We start from the raw sequence: 18,290 nt of genomic DNA on the forward strand, positions 1-18,290 counted from the left end.
ACTGTTGTTGGGCCGCCTTTAGATCTGTAGGCAGAGTACTCTAAATGTAAGATAGGCAATTGATAACATAACAATTGTTTGAGCTTTGTGTATGCATTTTCCAGCTGATCCTAGTTTATTTTTTTTAAAGAGGTTATTTAACTTAAGAAGTAAGATCATTTTCTCAACACTTGATCCTTCAGTTTTTCACAACAATTTAAATCCAACACATCTAGAAATACATGGTTTTTACTGTACAGGAAGGGGATGAAAAACGGACTGTATAAAGATATAGTCAATGCATATACAGTCTATGATGAAAAACTGTAATGTGACAAATTACTGAAGCTACCAGATAGGAGTAGTGGAGTAAAAAGTACAATATGCACCTCTGAGATGTAGTGGAGTAGAAGTAAAGTAACATAAAATGAAAATATTCAGGACACATTCCACTGATAGTGTTATGTAAACTGTTGCTTTCTGTGCTTTCTTTCTCCTGTCCAGCTTTCAGATAGCAAATGCTTTCCCCTCCTCTATATTACATTTCTCTCTCCTTCATCACACCCCATAGAAAAGCATTGACTATAGCAATTAGCATGTTATTAATATGTTATTACACTTTAAATACATCATAGGTGACCATCATGTTGCCTGAAATGTAATGATTTTGCTGGGGAATCTATCTATCTATCTATCTATCTATCTATCTATCTATCTATCTATCTATCTATCTATCTATCTATCTATCTATCTATTTTCTATTTTTTCCTTTGGGGGAAAATAATTTACTCTTGTGTAACAATACAGGTCTGAACTGAATATTAATCTGATCTATCTATCTATCTATCTATCTATCTATCTATCTCAAAACACACCTGTTTAGACTAGCCTATCCCTAATATATTCATCATTTTTAAATTACAATTTTTCTCTGTACTGTTTCAGTGTTGTTTATTATTACAGTGTTGTTTATTATTACTGTCATTGTTGTCTTTATTGTTCTAATTTGTAATTGTTTCATTGTTGTTTATTATTACTGCCATTGCTGTTTTATTACTATTGTTTTGTTTTTAATTGTTTATTGTAAGGTGACCTTGAGAGTCCTGAAAGGCGCCTATAAATAAAATGCATTATTATTATTATTATTATTATTATTATTATTATCTATCTATCTATCTATCTTGGCACCATATTGGCCTTTGAGTTGCTCCACATTTATTTTTTATGCAGGAATAAAAAGGTAACAATTAAAACTACATCAAACAGTACCTGAAAAGTTGTTTAATATTGACATTTTAGTACAGTTTTATTGTCTTGTAGACTATGCCTATGTATCTATCTATATTTCTATCTATCCATCCATCCATCCATCCATCCATCTAACTAACTAACTAACTAACCCCCTGCTGCTAAAAGATCAACACTGGTTGCGTTCAAATATCATATTTTATTCTCCCAGTCAACTTGTCTGGATGAATTACGAAAAAATAAAGTATCATTTGCATGTGAGGTGATGTGAGTGAGTGTCCGCCCGGCCCGGGGCACTGGTCAGTGTTTGTCGGGAGGAGGAGAGTCAGAGGTCGGGCTCCAGCCGGGGCAGCACCGGGAGGAGGAGAGTCAGAGGTCGGGCTCCAGCCGGGGCAGCACCGGGAGGATGAGGTTCCCAAACGCCGAGTCCTGGGTGATGAAGAAGCCGGAGGAGTGGCCGTGAGCGTGCTGCAGGGCGGCCTTCTGCTGGGCCGCGATGTGCTGCTGCTCCGCGCTGTCCCGCGCCTCCTTCAGGCTGGGTCTGGCCGACAGGGGGACGCTGGCTCCGGGGCCGCTCATCAGCCTCCTCTTCTCCTTGTCCAGCTCCACCAGGATGGCCACACGTGTCTTGTTCTGGAAGCCTGCAGGTCCTGCAGGGTTAGCGGCCATGACAGCTCGAAGGAGAAAAGTAACAGTTTCACTGTTCGTCCATGAAGCAAATAACTGAGAATGCTTTGAACGTTATGTGCTTTTTTTCCAGCTGACTTCGGTTCAATTTCTTTGTGATAATTGCAAACATGGAGCAAAGGGCAGCCAGAATTAGCTGCTAGCTGCTAGCTGCTTAAGGCTAACAACATGTAAACACTTCCGGCTTGCGTGTTCGTCTTTCAAAATAAAAGCGTTCTCACAAACTTTTATTCACATTTCGTCACACTGTTAAAATAATCGCCTACCATATATATATATATATAGGTCCTCCTATATATATATATATATAGGAGGAAGTAAAAAAAAATATATATATATATATAAAAAAAAAAATATATATATATATATATATATATATATATGTTTTTTTTTTTTTCCTCCTCTTTCCCTTCTCTCTTTTATTATTATTTATGTATTTTATATGTTGTTTATGTGGTCAGTTTATTGATTTTATACAGACTGTCTAAATATCTAAATACTGTATAGTCTATTTGGTTTCGTTTTGTGTTTTGTACCCCCCCCCCCCCCCCCACACACACACACACAAACACACACACACTCCTTTCTTTCCTTTTCTTTGTCCCTTTTTATTTATTTATTTATTTTTTATTTTATATATATTTTTTTATATATATATTTATTTATATATATATATATTTTTTTATTTTATTTCCTCTTTCCCCTCTCTCTTTTATTATTATTTATGTATTTTATCTGTTGTTTATGTGGTCAGTTTATTCATTTTATACAGACTGTCTAAATATCTAAATACTGTATAGTCTATTTGTTTTCGTTTTGTGTGACTGTTGTTTGTTCTTAAAATCATACAATTTAAATCTAAGGGTGTGTACAACATGTTTAATGTCGACACCAATGTACCCTGATGTAGGTATGTCCCTCTGGTTTTTTTGTATACACATCAATAAAAATATGAAACACAAAATAATCGCCTAAGTCATTTTTTTTGTCAAAATTGTTATTGTTTTTTGCCTAAATCATCTCCTCATGACGCCGGCCACCTATGGTAAAATCTCCTACATCCTCAGTTGATCAGATCATGTGATTTCACCCCTTTAAGATCATCACTTCTTTGAGAATTTGCCACATTCATAGGCATCAGATAAGAACCCAGCAAAGAAGAGCTAGAGGGAGATTGTTTAGTTATCAGTTTAGTTTATCAGTGTTTTATTGTTGACATTAATATTGGTAACACTTTACTCTAAAGTGTCTACATAAGAGTGGCATGAGCGTGTCATAAACATGACATGGAATGTGTCATGAACATTAATGACACTTTGAAGTAACATTAATGCTCATGATACATGTCATGTCATGTTTCTGACAAGCTTGTGTCACTCTTATGTAGACACCCTCAAAATAAAGTGTTACCATATCTTGATTAAGTCACAAAGGCATGTTTTAAAAAAGTGCCTAAGTCATTTATTTCTCTTAAGTTACATCATTTACACACAGTGTTATTACTATGCCAATAGCCATCCTTTGTTACATCCTTTTTGAGTGAAATGATCAATAAATGTCACATGTTACACTTTTGCATGTTACACTTTTTTGTGTTTCCTGCAAAATTTAAAATTATTTTAACAGGGTGACGATTTTCAAGAACACTTCCTTTGTGCAGTCATCGAAATAAAGTAGTAAAAACGCGATTATTTTTATGTTAATTATGTTTTAAAAAATCAACAAAAAATGTTTTGTGAAGACACAATGACACAATATGAAGCGCCAGAATCTAAATATTACAGCATATTATTACAGAGACACTATGGATGTAATATGATCAAATTAAGGTCAAATTAGTCAGGAAAAAATAAAATAGCACTTTTTTCTGAAATATTTTTCATGAAAAGTGTCTATAAGTGCAACAAACAATGAATAGGTAGACGTTTGATTAACCACACAAGCAATATTTCATAAACTTGGGACTAAACACGGACACTAGATGGCAGTAGTGGACCACAATAAATGCGCTGTGTGTAGAAAAAGGCTGTATGTAGTAAATACAATTAACTTATACTGTCTCCACTTAATTCAGCGTATGAGTGATTAATGTTGCAACAACTGAGTATTTTTTTCCCATTATTTTGCAGATTTTTTAAAGCAGTGTTAGCCCCCTTTGTTGCTCTTTAATTGGACTTTTATGTTGTTTTTGAACCAGCTCATTGACTGTTCTCAAAGATTGCTCCAAGTGCATTTGGGGATAGTTTTGAAACTAACTGTATTTATCTGCTGAAATATCATCTCTTCAGTAGGCTTTGGGTTATGACTAAATAGCCACATGATGCATGTGTGATATGAGTGTACGGACATTAAAAAAAAAAAATGGTAACGCTTTATTATAAGGTCCTTGTAATAACCATTAATTAACAAGTAATAAGGCCCTTGTAAGTCCTTACAAGATGCTTATTAACATTATTGTGTGTTTATAAGCTTATATAAGTGTTAATAAGGGCATTATAAACACCCATGACCCACCCATTATGTCTTTGCCTTTATTTTGCCTTTATTAATCTTATTTTGTTTGCTTATTGATATCAAAATATACTTTATTGCTCATCTATTATAAGTTAACTATGCTTTTTGCAACTAGCGGATCTAAAGCGAGAACAATGCCTTATTACTTGTTAATTAATGGTTATTAAGGACCTTATTATAAAGAGTTACCATATATTTTCCTTGTATTTGTTGCTTCAAGTAAAGAAATGTTGACAGCTCATTCACAGTACACTTATCAATTAGTATTTATTAACAATATCTTTTTCAACCTCAACTTTTTTTCTTAAATAACTACAGTACAGTGTACATAGGTTCATTTCACAGCCACAAATATCAAAGATATTTACATGTTTACATACAATATATACATATGCACAAGAGGCATGTTCACAAGGCTTCTGTGGGATTAAAGCTCACACATTTGGCTACAGCCTCAAGAGTCATGTTCACCGACAGATCCATAAAAGAAAAAAAAACAATATAAAACTGGATGAGATTTACAGGATGTACAACTATTACAGGGTTATTGGGTGAAAATGGCACCGTGTTGGCATGTAAAGTATCCTCGACTAGAGATCTGAGGGAACTCTAGAGAGGAAAAAGAAACCTACAAGTGAATGAAACATGAACATTTTTCACATCGACAACAGATTGTTGTCAGAAACAACATGCTGAAGATGTAACAGTATGTATAACATATGATACTGTATGTACACAATTCCATATCAATGGATACGAAATATGTCAATCCACCTTTTTCATGACAGGGATTGAGATGATCACAAAGCATTCTGGTTGTTCCTTCAATACACACACATACATACATATATACAAAGACAATAAACATTCAAAAAACACACAAGTTCCCTCCCCTGTCTTCTTTTTTAAACCACTATGTGCTTCCCTTTTTTGAATGCATTCAGAGAAAGATGGTAGCCATGGCAACATGCATTAAAAGGCGTGTTAATGTTTTAAAACTGGACTCCTTCTCCTTCTCCGCCTCATTTTTTTTATTAAACTTCTAATTCATTTGGACACTCACAGGCCTTAAATATATTTAAATACTGCAAGAAGCCTGTTTTTTTCCAGCAAACATGAATTCAACATGAAAAACAACATGTAAAATCAAAACTAATAAATATTTAAATAATGATACGGTTAAATCAGCACCGGCTGTAGTCAGTTTTGCTCCGTACGAAGGAAATGAAAACATTTAGAAAAAATGAATAGCCTTTCCTGTCTTCAGTAGATAAGATAATGTTTTTGCAAACTAACTGTTTTTAGTATTGTAGTGGTTTTTATTACTAATGTGGGGAACTAAAACAAGCTCTTGTTGCTGTCCGGCCACTAGTTAATATCACATTATGATGGATTCTTTAAAAGGAAAACTTGGGATGGGAATGAGACGAACTGGCCGAATGCTTTTAGTAAACTATGAGGATTAACTGAAAATTTACAAAAAAGACATTTAAACACGTTCAAAATACAAACCAAGTCTATGACTCAGGAGCAAGGACTGACTTAAGTGTCAGTTTGTCAGTTTTTAATTCCTAAACCCCTAAACGGGGCTGATATTAAGGCGTTTATTGTTCAAGTTTCTCAAGATGTTCACATCTCAGAACTACACAGTTGTGTTTAGCGCAGTGTTCAAGGTCATTAATGCTCCATGTGCTATGTACAAGGGTGGAAACTGTAGCACCAAGAATGGCAGCACTGACTATATAAATATGCTCCCATCACATTTCATGGTTTTGTGCAATTTCAAACGACAAAGGCTTACTTTAAAAAATAAAAAAAAAGCTCAAAAAAGTACTCAAAAGTAGTATTTTATACAAAAAAGTAAGGCTTTTGAGTTTCTGACTGAACAAAAGGAGAGAGAGAGTGAATTGCATGCTGGGAAAATGTCACAAAGCGGAAGGCAGGATGTTTATAGGAAGGCCTCAGCGTGGCTGAAGCCTCCACACGAATAAGTCGATCAAGTTTTGCAGACGGGGAACAGCAGCAGTGTGATTGGACAAGGCAGTGTCTGTATAATCCGACAGGTCCCGGTAATGTCGGTCCTGTCAAGTGCAACATGCCATCGGTCACCCGATTGGTCCGTGGGTTTCTAAAACGTGCTACACCATGGCGGCTAGTTCTGTCGAGTCCGTTTCTGAATCTGCCTCGTTTTCCCTGCAACAAAGTAAAAAAAAAAAAGTATTTTCAGTTGGAGTTTTTTTCCCCCCTTCACTGACACAAACAAAATACAATAACAAATAATAGTCTAGTTCATTACATACTGTCTATGCACTTTGTGTTTTTTATGCACACTGTTCATTGCACCTTATTTGTTTCATAGCACCAACATTTTTATACTGTATATTCATATTTATTCTGCACTGGAATTCTATTCTACTCCTTAATACATACTCCTTCTTTAGACAATTTATTTTTATTGTATTTTTATTGTATTTTTATATTTTATTGCTTGAAGTATGCCTAGGTTGTTCTTTTTATTTAATTGTGTTGTCATTGTCTCTGTGTGTAATGCTGCTGCTACACTGTAATTTCCCAGCTTGGGATAAATAAAATACAGTACAGGCCAAAAGTTTGGACACACCTTCTCATTCAATGCGTTTCCTTTATTTTCATGACTATTGACATTGTAGATTCTCACTGAAGGCATCAAAACTATGAATGAACACATATGGAATTATGTACTTAACAAAAAAAGTTTCCTTTGCTTACTAGAATATAGTAATAGACATGTTTTCAGTTATTTCACACTTAATTAGTACATAATTCCACATGTGTTCATTAATAGTTTTGATGAATTTACAATGTCAATAGTCATGAAAATAAAGGAAACGCATTGAATGAGAAGGTGTGTCCAAACTTTTGGCCTGTACTGTCTGTCTGTCTGTCTGTCTGTCTGTCTGTCTGTCTATCTATAAACACATAAAAGTCATTTCAGTTCCTCACCTCTGTTCCTGCAGCAGTTTGCGGTTTCCTTGCCTCCTCTCCTCATTGATTGGATACGAGTACAATATGCACAGGCCGATTATGATGAGAAGTACGGGGGCGGCTGAGACCAGCACTTTCAACGTTATGTGCACTTCCTCTGGTTGAGAGCAGCCTCGACTGATATAGCCTGCAAAACTGAAGAAGAAACCACAGGATTATTATTATTACACTGTAAGGTGCTTCACATCTGTGCATTGACCCTCGTTAACCCACAAGAACCCAGAGCCAGTTATTCTTAAAGGATGTGTTCTATAAGTGGACCACATAGAACACATTTTTGATGTTTAAAAAAAAAAAAATACTACCCCTAAATGTCAAAAATCTGTGATGTGACATATTTTTGACATATCATTTTTTGTCTTTTTTAAGTCATTTTGTGTCTTTTGGTCTTTTTTTTTTTCATTTTGTGTCTTTTTTTAGTCCTTTAGTCCAACATAAAATGTGATTTTGAATCTTTTTTTTACTTTCAAAACACTATCATGCTCAATAAAGAATTTTAAATGTTGCAAATGTGCATTAATTTCAGAGTACACTGAGACATTAAACTGCATCATTTTCAATTAAATTCTGGAAAAGTTGGTGTGTTCTAAAACTTTTGACCAGTAGTGTATGTTACAATGGGCGTTTATGGTATTTATGTTTATGATATTTTTTATTGTAAAATAGAAAAAAACTAGACACATTTTCTGCTTACAGAGACACAATTTTGCCTTTTTATTTTGCATCTCCATAACCATATATCAAAATTGTGACTTTAATTTGTTCAGGAAATATGGTCAGAACAAGTTAAATGCAACACAGGACACAACTATTAATGGATTAGAATTATTAAATTGGTTTAAACTGAGCCTCGTAACAAATAATAAGCTTTTTAAAATTAGCTACTTTTACACATTTCTGTTTCCAGTGACGCAGTATGTGTCGCTTAGGGATTTAATGAGTTAATGTCTAGCATAAAGCTGAATATGGGAGATTCTAGAAGATTTAAAGTGTTTGTTACATGGGTGTCACCATAGGTTCTTATGTGTTAATGTTGTTGAGGCACACACCTATGATAATCCATTTTTAGTGAAGCCAAGATCTTGATGTGAGGGCGAAATTCCCACCAAAACGCTGATCAAAGTCTACAACTCTGCTGTAAAGTCTGTCATGTGGTGCATACACACACACACACACACACACACACCTTACTGTACTTAATCTAATAAAAGCAAAAGGAATTCCTCTCTTTGATGTAGGATTTGGAGACTGGGAGATTTGGCTTAGCCTCATTTAGACTTAGATTTAGTTTTTTATTGTGTCTCGGCACATTGGATATAAACCTAATGAAAGCACCTACAAAAAGGTTTTCAATGACTCACTATATGGGTCATGTGCGTGCGTGTTTTAGGGCTGGGCGATATGGCCCTAAAAGAATATCACGATATTTCAGGCTATTTTTGCGACAACGATATTCTTCACGATATTACCAAATACTTAAAAAGATTTAGAAAATATGATTTTTTTAGTCTGTATAAATAAATAAAAATCTGAAATGTAGTGTGAAGTGTAAATCTCAATAGTTGCCAAATAAAAAAAAATTTACTCTTGACTCTAGAGTATGAGCAAATAATAAAAAATAACCGTTTAGGGTTTTTTTAATGACATTTTGTAAAGGAGAACAAAGGTTCTTGTATGTTTTATTTAAGGCATCTTATTTTGACAGTCTTCTTGTAAGTTCTGTGGTGGATTCTGTCAACACACTGTGCTCTTATTTTGAAAGCTGCATGTGTTTAGCTACAGGGAGTAAGTAGCTTTTTGTGATTAAAACAACTTTAACCACTACATCAAGAAGTAGGAACGTTGCCAATATCACGATATGTATTTTTTTTAACCATAAAAAAATATACCGATATTATCGTGAACGATACGATATTGCACACCGCTAGCATGTTTAAGCGAATACTTACTCTAAGCTGAGGGTGGAGATGCCGAGGGAGACTCCAGAGGCGAACTTGGTGAAGAAGACGTAGAAGGAGTAGAAGAGCGCCTCGTGGCCGGTGGAGTCTGGGTTCTGCACTTGGAAATCGTCGACAACATCAGGAAGCATAGACCTGAGAAAAAAAAAAAACAGGAACGTTAGAGTCACATAAAAATCATTAAAAAAATGCCAGGTAACGCTAGATATTAAGGTCCTTATAATAACCATTAATTAACAAGTAATAAGGCCCTTGTAAGTCCTTACAAGATGCTTATTAACATTACTGTGTGTTTATAAGCCTATATAAGTGTTAATAATGGCATTATAATACAGCTAATAGCAGGCTATAAGAGATGTATAATAAGAACATTAATAAAAGCCTCATGAGTATCTTATAATTCTTCATAACAGCATTACAAACACCCATAACCCACCCATTATGTCTTTGCCATGCCTTTATTAATCTTTTGTTTGCTTATTGATATTAAAATATACTTTATTGCTCATCTATTATAAGTTAACTATGCACTTGTTAACAGTTAACTATGCTTTTTGCAGCTAAAGGGATCTAAAGCGAGAACAATGCCTTATTACTTGTTAATTAATGGTTATTACAAGGACCTTAATATAAAGCGTTACCCAATAAACTCATTAGGGAAACGTTTTCTGAGGTTATAAATCAAGTGAGAACCAAGGTTATTATAGTTAACGAAAACTAACAAAATCTAAAATTGAAAAAACATTTTTGTTAACTGAAATAAAAATAAAAACAAGAGTTTTTAAAAAAACGATAACTAACTGAAACTGTATTGTGTGGTTACAAAACTAACTAAAACTAACTAAAATTATAGTGAAAATGTCCTTAGTTTTCGTCTTTGTCAACTTTTTTCATTCATAATTCAGTGTATTTATTTGAACATGCAACACATGGTAAATATGTTTACTGAGACTGGGATGTTTACACTAGAACCAAAATACAAAACACCCAGAACTGTAAGAGTTAATAACCTTATTGGGGCTGAGATGATAAACCAAAGGAAATAAAGGCACATATCCATTACAAAAAAACTAAAACTAATAAAAACTAAACTAAAACGAAGCATTTAAAAAAAATAAAAACCAAACTAAAATAGCAAACTCACTCTAAAAACTAACTAAAACTAACTGAATTTGAAAACAAAAATTCACAACGAAATTAAAACTAAAACTAATGAAAAATCCAAAACTATTATAACCTTGGTGAGAAGTAGGGTAATTTTCTCATAGACATCTATACAACCAGACTCCTTTGTGCACTGACTTGCTGGTCATTAGAAAGAACACAGTTGAAGTTTAAGTCACTTCCTCATTAGGATGGCTACTGCGAAGCGTTACCTAATGCCACACAGAAAATAATGTGTATAACTCTCACCAGGGCAGCAGGAAAGCTGTGGCCAGTCCTACTCCGGCAGCGAAGGACACAATGTAGGTGACGATCAGGTTACTCTTCACACACACCACCAGGATCATGAAGGGAACCACAGACTGGAAAGAACAGAAACACATTAGACCACTTCAGCTGTCAGTCACAGATTCACTTCCTAAAACAAGTCTCTTAATGGTTCTGGAGCGCATACAACTCCTAGAATATCACTTAATTCCTGTCAGTCTGAGAGGCTTGCTACGGTTTAGAAGTGGTGTCTGGACGTGACTGCGGCCTTACCAAGGTGCCAACGTAAACCGCCGTCTTTTTCCCAAAGCGAGTCAGAAACCACTGCCAGAAGGGGATGGCCAGCGTAGCGGAGAGCTGGAGGAGGGAAAAACAATATTTAAAGTCTGGTTAACCAGCCGGTTTCATTTTGACACACACAAAACTCACAGTGAATTCCACACAAGGCCCTCTATTAGAGGTTAATGTAGTTTAACACAGTAGTTCTCAACCTTTTTGAGTCGCGACCCCCAATTTAACGTCCATGTTGTCCACGACCCCCGCTCACTGAACACAATCTCACACGCACAGTTCAGATCACCCAAAAAAGAAACAAAATGACCACAAAAAGACACAAAAAAAGAGACAAAATGACCAAAAAAGACAAATGACAAAAAAATAGACAAAATGACACAAATTGACCCCAAAAAGAAACAAAATTACCAAGAAAGACACAAAATGACTAAAAAAAGACACAAAATGACCCCAAAAAGAAACAAAATGACCAAAAAAAGACACAAATTGACCAGAAAATTATCAAAAGAAGACACAAAATGACCAAAAAAGACACAAAATGACTAAAAAAAGACACAAATTGACCAAAAAAAGACACAAAATGACCAAAAAAAGGAAACAAAGTGACCAAAAAGACACAAAATGACCAAAAAAGACACAAAATGACCAAAAAAAGGAAACAAAATGACCAAACAAGACACAAATTGACCACAAAATGATAAAAAAGACGCAAAATGACCAAAAAAGACACAAAATGACACAAATTGACCACAAAATGTTCAAAAAAGACACAAAAAAAGACACAAAATGATTAAAAAAAAGACACAAAATGACCAAAAAGACTAAAACACATTAACACATGAACACATTAACACAGTGGAGACAGAGCTGATTTCCAAAATGATTTGGCGACCCCCAGAAATCATCTCACGACCCCAACTGGGGTCCCGACCCCAAGGTTGAGAACAGCTGGTTTAACAGACACAACATGGGAAGACGCTCTGTGCCTCATTACATAACAGTAACGCAGTAAAAGTCGCTTCCGTTTGTGTTTTGACGCGACTTGAAACGCGGTGATGTAGAAGCACATTTGACCTCTTATATCCGACAAACACAACATGGAGATGGAAGAAAACTCTTCACAAAACACATCTGAGCTGAATGTGATGCAGGATTCCACAGGGGTCATCCTGTGAGCTGAGAGAGGGCAGGGGGCTCTAACCCCTCCATGTTTGACTAAGGTAGAGATAACAACAATGGTGCAACAGTATTTTCCCACCTATTCTTGTGGTTAGCACCCACACATCACCCCAGTCTCACTGCTTTGACACTTTACAATTTCATTTCCTTCCCTTTTTCTGTTTTGTTTTTAAATTTTTGTCGCATCAGCAGTGTGTGTGCACTTGAAATGAGTCACAGGCTACGTTTGGCTACATGATGACGGTCTGAACAGAAGACGCAAAAGTGGCGTCACGTCTTCACTTTTTATTCCTCGTTTAGACGAGCGTTTTCAGGAGGAAATCTGCTGCATACGGTGACGCAAAAGTGTTTTAAATTGGATTGTCTGCAGCCAGGCGGCATCACTTAAAGCCATAAGAGCATCTTTGGGCATGCAGAAGTTTTCACGCCACACATTTTCATCAGCTACTCCTTCCACAAAGTTCTCCACCATCACTAGATCTCCCAGGTCTCGTCCAAAGCCGTCTGGCTGATTTTGGCGATTTAGTGTCTTTTTGTGGTCAATTTTTGTCTTTTTTTGGTCAATTTGTGTATTTTTGGTCATTTTGTGTCTTTTTTTGGTCAATTTGTGTCTTTTGGTGGTCAATTTTTGTCTATTTGTGGTCAATTTTTGTCTTTCTTTGGCCATTTTGCATCTTTTTTTGGCCATTCTGCATCTTTTTTGGTCATTTTCATTTTTCATTTTTCATTTTCAGTAATTTTGTGTCTTTTTTTGGTTATTTTGCATCTTTTTTGGTCAATTTGTGTCTTTTTTTTTGTCAGTTTCTGTCTTTTTCTGGTCAATTTGTGTCTTTTTTGGTCAATTTGTCTTTTTTTTTTTTGTCATTTTGTGTCTTTTTGTTGCCATTACTCCTCCTTCCACAAAGTTCTCCACCATCACTAGATCTCCCAGGTCTCGTTCACAGCCGTCTGGCTCCTCCCACCAATCGCTGCATCCAGAATGTGATGGAGGTAATTCCAGATCCTTCTCTGTTCACTAATACTATCTGTACATATCCTGGACATTTGGTGGAAAGACTCCTGTAAGTTTATTAGAGCTGCCAGAGCAGCTTGAAGGTCCCACGCATGGAAATAATCCCACGTTTGTTTATTTCCTGTACTGGAGCATGTATGTGACGTAAACACATACGTGACGTGAGCAGATCAGATCAGAGTTTTCTGAGCGGATTTAACTTTTCCACTTTGGAAGGTGGTTTCAGATTTTTGCATTTTTAAGCCCCAAAAACGCTGTCACCGTCTAAACGAAAGGCACTTCTGATAAAATATTTTGTCGATTTTACCCGCAAGCGTCCTCGTGTAAGATGTGGACAACTTCCATTCATTTAAAAGGCAAGTTTAAGTTGTGAAAAGTTGTCAAAATCTAAGATCAAAAGATCTAGTAAACCTCTATTTGAAGGGGTGTGTATTATAATTTTTTCATACATTTCTGATATTTCACCGGTATACAGTAGATGTCAGTTGTGATTTGTTTTAAAATAATAATTAAAAAAAGATGTAGAAACTGAGCTGGGGGAATCAATTTTATTGAAAAACAGTCAAATAGTGCTTTGAGGGCTCTCTGCCTTTTTAAAGTTTTTTAAGTTAGAGATAACAACAGTATTTTCTCCCCTTTTCTTGTGGTTTTTAAAGCCATTTGATGTGGTTTCACACTATAAAGTTTCATTTCGCCACTTCCCTGCAGACACCACCCTCTCCTCTATCAGCCTTATCAGCCTCCTCATACATAATCATCAGTTAATACGGCTATTAAACAGACCTCATAAAGAACAACTGAAGCACGTTTTTCACAGCTGACCTCATTGTTTTCCAGCCAAACGAAAGCGAGGAGCACAACAGGGCGACTCTTCTAACAAAAACACTGTCCAGCCCTTGAAAATTAGTTAATTTGCTGTGAACCAATGTAGCGTACAGCATGTTCTCTGCAACGTGCCTCATGTTAGAAAAAAATGTTACAAACAAGAGTCTTTCTGTATTTCTCTCACACAGAGTTTCATTACATTTGACCTTTACTGTCAGAGTGAAGTCAATGTGTAAAAAAAAAGAAAAAGATCCTGTAAATAAATGTAATCAGAAACTTATGAGTGGGGTTTTTGTTTGCATTGAGAAAGTTTCTCATTATGTTAAATAATGAAAAGCTTCTCATTGCTTATTTTTCTTCTCATTATTTTGAGAAAGTTGCTTATATTCTTCTCAGTATCTCAAATAATTAGAAACTTTCTAAAAAAAAGTGATTTCATTTTGAAATAGTAAGTTATTAAGTCATTATTTTAAGAAAGTTAGATTTACAAACAGTTGTTTTTAATGATGAGTCTTCATCTTATATTTTTATTTTACTGGCAGAAATGGGCTCGAGATTGACTCCTTATATCAGCTATTCTCAACCTTGGGGTCGGGACCCCAATTGGGGTCGCGAGATGATTTCTGGGGGTCGCCAAATCATTTTGGAAGTCAGCTCTGTCTCCACTGTGTTAAAGTGTTCATGTGTTAATGTGTTTTAGTCTTTTTGGTCACTTAATGTCTTTCTTTGTCATTTTGTGGGTTGTTTTTTTTGTCATCTTGTGTGTTTTTTGATAATTTTGTGTCTTTTTTTGATCATTTTGTGGTCAATTTGTGTCTTTTTTGGTCATTTTGTGTCTTTTTTGGTCATTTTGTTTCCTTTTTTTGGTCATTTTGTGTCTTTTTTGGTCATTTTGTTTCCTTTTTTGGTCATTTTGTTTCCTTTTTATGGTCATTTTGTGTCTTTTTTTGTAATTTTGTGTATTTTTAGTCATTTTGTGTCTTTTTTTGGTCATTTTGTTTTCTTTTTTTGTCATTTTGTGTCTTTTTTGATCCTTTTGTGGTCAATTTGTGTCTTTTTTGCTCATTTTGTGTCTTTTTTTGGTAATTTTGCGTCTTTTTTGATCATTTTGTGTCTTTTTTGGTCATTTTGTTTCCTTTTTTTGGTGATCTGAACTGTGCGTGTGAGATTCTGTTCAGTGAGCGGGGGTCGCGGACAACATGCATGTTAAATTGGGGGTCCTCAAACCTAAAAAAGGTTGAGAACTACTGCCTTATATAACGCCTGTTAGTTTGATCTGTTGAGTTTGAATTTATCCGATCTTCCAAGGTTAGTGTGACATCTCATCATATTAGTGCAGGTGAGGATTAGCATCACTCCTGTCAAAGCTCACACTGTTGAAGCCTCTGAAGAGGAATTAAACTAAATAAATGTACAAAAAAGGTCACTGCCTTGGCTCCATAATCCTTTCCATAAAGTAAAGGATCAGAGCATGTAATCTTTTTAACCTCGCTAACCAGAACTTTCTCAGTTCTGCTGTGCGTGCTGCAGAAGCACATCTATGGATTAATCGGGTTTAATACCTGTCAGGGTCTGAGGTGACTCTTTGATAGAAGAAACCTCTTGTCAAGAGGTCAGGAGAGATAAAGGAGAAGCTCCTTTACTGTCTGTGGGAATGGGATGGCATTCAGGCAGAGTGGACACTCATCATCAGGAGATACTGCTCTCTAACCGAGTACAAGCCAACCTTGTAATTGAAGACAATTTATGCCTTCGTCCTGGGAGGGAAGCTTTTGTCTGCACTCTGAAGCTAATGGCCCGACTTATTCCACACAAATGGGCTGCTCAAGGTTTCATATGCTGAAGGAAATGCAGCCATTGCTATGGGAACCGTGCGCCGATCTGTCTGAGTGAAAATGCCACTGTGTGTGTGTGTGTTCTTGTACTTCCTACATAGTGAGGACCAGAACACGTTTTTAACCAACAGAGTGAGGACATTTTTGCAAAGTGAGGTCATTTCGGCCGGTCCTCACTTCTTTAAAGGCTTTTTTTAGATTTCAGACTTTGCTTTAAGGGTTAAAGGTTACATGCTAATGATAATTAACTGAAACTGTATTGTGTGGTTACAAAACTAACTAAAATTATAGTGAAAATGTCCTTCGTTTTCGTCTTTGTCAACTTTTTTCATACATAATGAAGATGGATCAGACAAAGGAAATAAAGGCAAAATTTACTGTGACCTCTTTTAATCTCCCACCCAACAAATACCCCATTACAAAACACTAAAACTAATAAAAACTAAACTAAAACTAGCAAACTCACTCTAAAAATCCATTAAAACTAACTGGATTTGAAAACAAAAATTAAAACTAAAACTAATGAAAAATCCAAAACTATTGTAACCTTGATAGGGAATTCACTGTTACAATGAGGGTCCTCACAAAGATAGAAGTACAAGAATGTGTGTGTATATGTTCTTGTACTTCCTACATAGTGGGGACCAGAAAACATTTTTGCAAAGTGAGGACATTTCGGCCGGTTCTCACTTCTTTAAAGGCTTGTTTGAGATTTCAGACTTTGTTTTAAGGGTTAATGGTTACATGATAATGATCATTAACTGAAACTGTATTGTGTGGTTACAAAACTAACTAAAATTATAGTGAAAATGTCCTTCATTTCCATTAAAACTAACTGGATTTGAAAACAAAAATTCACAACAAAATTAAAACTAAAACTAATGAAAAATCCAAAACTATTGTAACCTTGATAGGGAATTCACTGTTACAATGAGGGCCCTCACAAAGATAGAAGTACAAGAATGTGTGTGTGTGTGTGTGTGTGTGTGTGTGTGTGTGTGTGTGTGTGTGTGTGTACTCACCATGATGACCAGCAGTATATTCTGGAAGTCGTTCCTGAAGCCCAGTGTGGAGCTGCAGAACAGGGCAAAGTTTCCCTCCAGGAGCTGCAGGATGAAGCACAGAGACTCACTCAGTCAAACTCTGCAGCCTAAACAAACAAATAACAACAACAACAACACACTCCGGCCAAGCTGGCAGGCGCCACATCAACTTTGGCTGGGAGCACAAACTGAGAGACTCCAAACATTTAACATAAGAAGAGCCAGTTGGAATCAGTTACCGAGAAAGACTGATGGAGACACTGAACACACACTAACTAAGCTCACAGTAAAAGTTTGTGTGTTTCTTTACGCACCATGAAAGCCAGCGAGGTAAACAGGAACACCATGACCAGTTTGGCGTACGGTCCGTGTCCCATTACCAGTTTGATCCCCTGGAAGAACCCCATGGGCTCTGACCTGGGACGGCAAGACTCTGGAAAGAGAAAAAAACAGGAAAGAATAAACAAAAGTTTTAAAATTACATCCACTTTAATGCTTTAAAAACTCATATTTTCTGACTACAATGGTTTTTCCATTTCATTTTACATGAAGAGTGCCTTTATTAATGGTCATGAGGCTTCCCATTTAAAAGCCTGCGTCCTTGGGTTTTTTTGGTTTACATGAGTGATTATGTAGATAAAAGTCCTGATTATGTTAAAAATCAAGCATTTTCCTAACCAACGAAACATAATGGTTCAAATTAACCCATTTAGGCCTAAAACGCCTGGAAAAAATGCCTGCAAAACCTTTGGGTGATTTTAAAATAAGCCCCTCAAACCTGAAGTTTTTTTAGTAATTGTATGTCTTTTTTTGGTAATTTTGTGTCTTTTTTTTGGTAATTTTATGTCTTTTTTTGGTAATTCTGTGTCTTTTTTGATAATTTTGTGTCTTTTTTTGGTAATTTTGTGTCTTTTTTGGGTAATTCTGTGTCTTTTTTGATAATTTTGTGGTTTTTTTGGTAATTTTATGTCTTTTTTTGGTAATTCTGTGTCTTTTTTGGTCATTTTGTGTCTTTTTGGGTAATTCTGTGTCTTTTTTAAATAATTTGTCTTTTATTGGCCATTTTGTGTCTTTTTTGATAATTTTGTGTCTTTTTTTGGTAACTCTGTGTCTTTTTTGATAATTTTGTGTCTTTTTTTTTGTAATTTTGTGTCTTTTTTTTGGTAATTTTGTGTCTTTTTTAATAATTCTGTGTCTTTTTTAAATAATTTGTCTTTTATTGGTCATTTTGTGTCCTTTTTGGTCATTTTGTGTCTTTTCT

At 35.5% G+C, this 18,290-nt stretch overlaps 2 protein-coding genes across 2 annotated transcripts in view; both read right to left on the minus strand.

Moving 5' to 3' along the window:
* Window positions 1-1,399: 1,399 nt before the first annotated feature.
* Window positions 1,400-2,113, minus strand: LOC131985380 (SOSS complex subunit C-like). The gene has a single exon (XM_059350450.1). It carries the CDS (start codon window positions 1,894-1,896, stop codon window positions 1,597-1,599), a length of 300 nt encoding a protein of 99 aa, XP_059206433.1. The 5' UTR covers window positions 1,897-2,113; the 3' UTR covers window positions 1,400-1,596.
* A 2,556-nt stretch (window positions 2,114-4,669) lies between these two features.
* The window catches only part of mfsd2ab (MFSD2 lysolipid transporter A, lysophospholipid b), a 30,788-nt gene continuing 17,167 nt past the window's right edge, over window positions 4,670-18,290 (minus strand). The window contains exons 8-14 of the mRNA XM_059349963.1: window positions 17,344-17,462; window positions 17,009-17,092; window positions 11,115-11,198; window positions 10,824-10,936; window positions 9,402-9,545; window positions 7,411-7,587; window positions 4,670-6,621 (exon numbers count right to left, since the gene is read on the minus strand). Coding sequence (XP_059205946.1) covers window positions 6,567-6,621; window positions 7,411-7,587; window positions 9,402-9,545; window positions 10,824-10,936; window positions 11,115-11,198; window positions 17,009-17,092; window positions 17,344-17,462 — 776 coding nt within the window. The 3' untranslated portion in view covers window positions 4,670-6,566. The remainder of the gene's footprint in view (window positions 6,622-7,410; window positions 7,588-9,401; window positions 9,546-10,823; window positions 10,937-11,114; window positions 11,199-17,008; window positions 17,093-17,343; window positions 17,463-18,290) is intronic.

This window comes from Centropristis striata, chromosome 14 (assembly GCF_030273125.1).
Source record: "Centropristis striata isolate RG_2023a ecotype Rhode Island chromosome 14, C.striata_1.0, whole genome shotgun sequence".
Lineage (NCBI taxonomy): Eukaryota > Metazoa > Chordata > Actinopteri > Perciformes > Serranidae > Centropristis > Centropristis striata.

What these genes read in the sequence shown, in the direction of transcription:
- LOC131985380 (XM_059350450.1), bottom strand. Translation starts at nt 1,896, where the DNA reads ATGGCCGCTAACCCTGCAGGACCTGCAGGCTTCCAGAACAAGACACGT.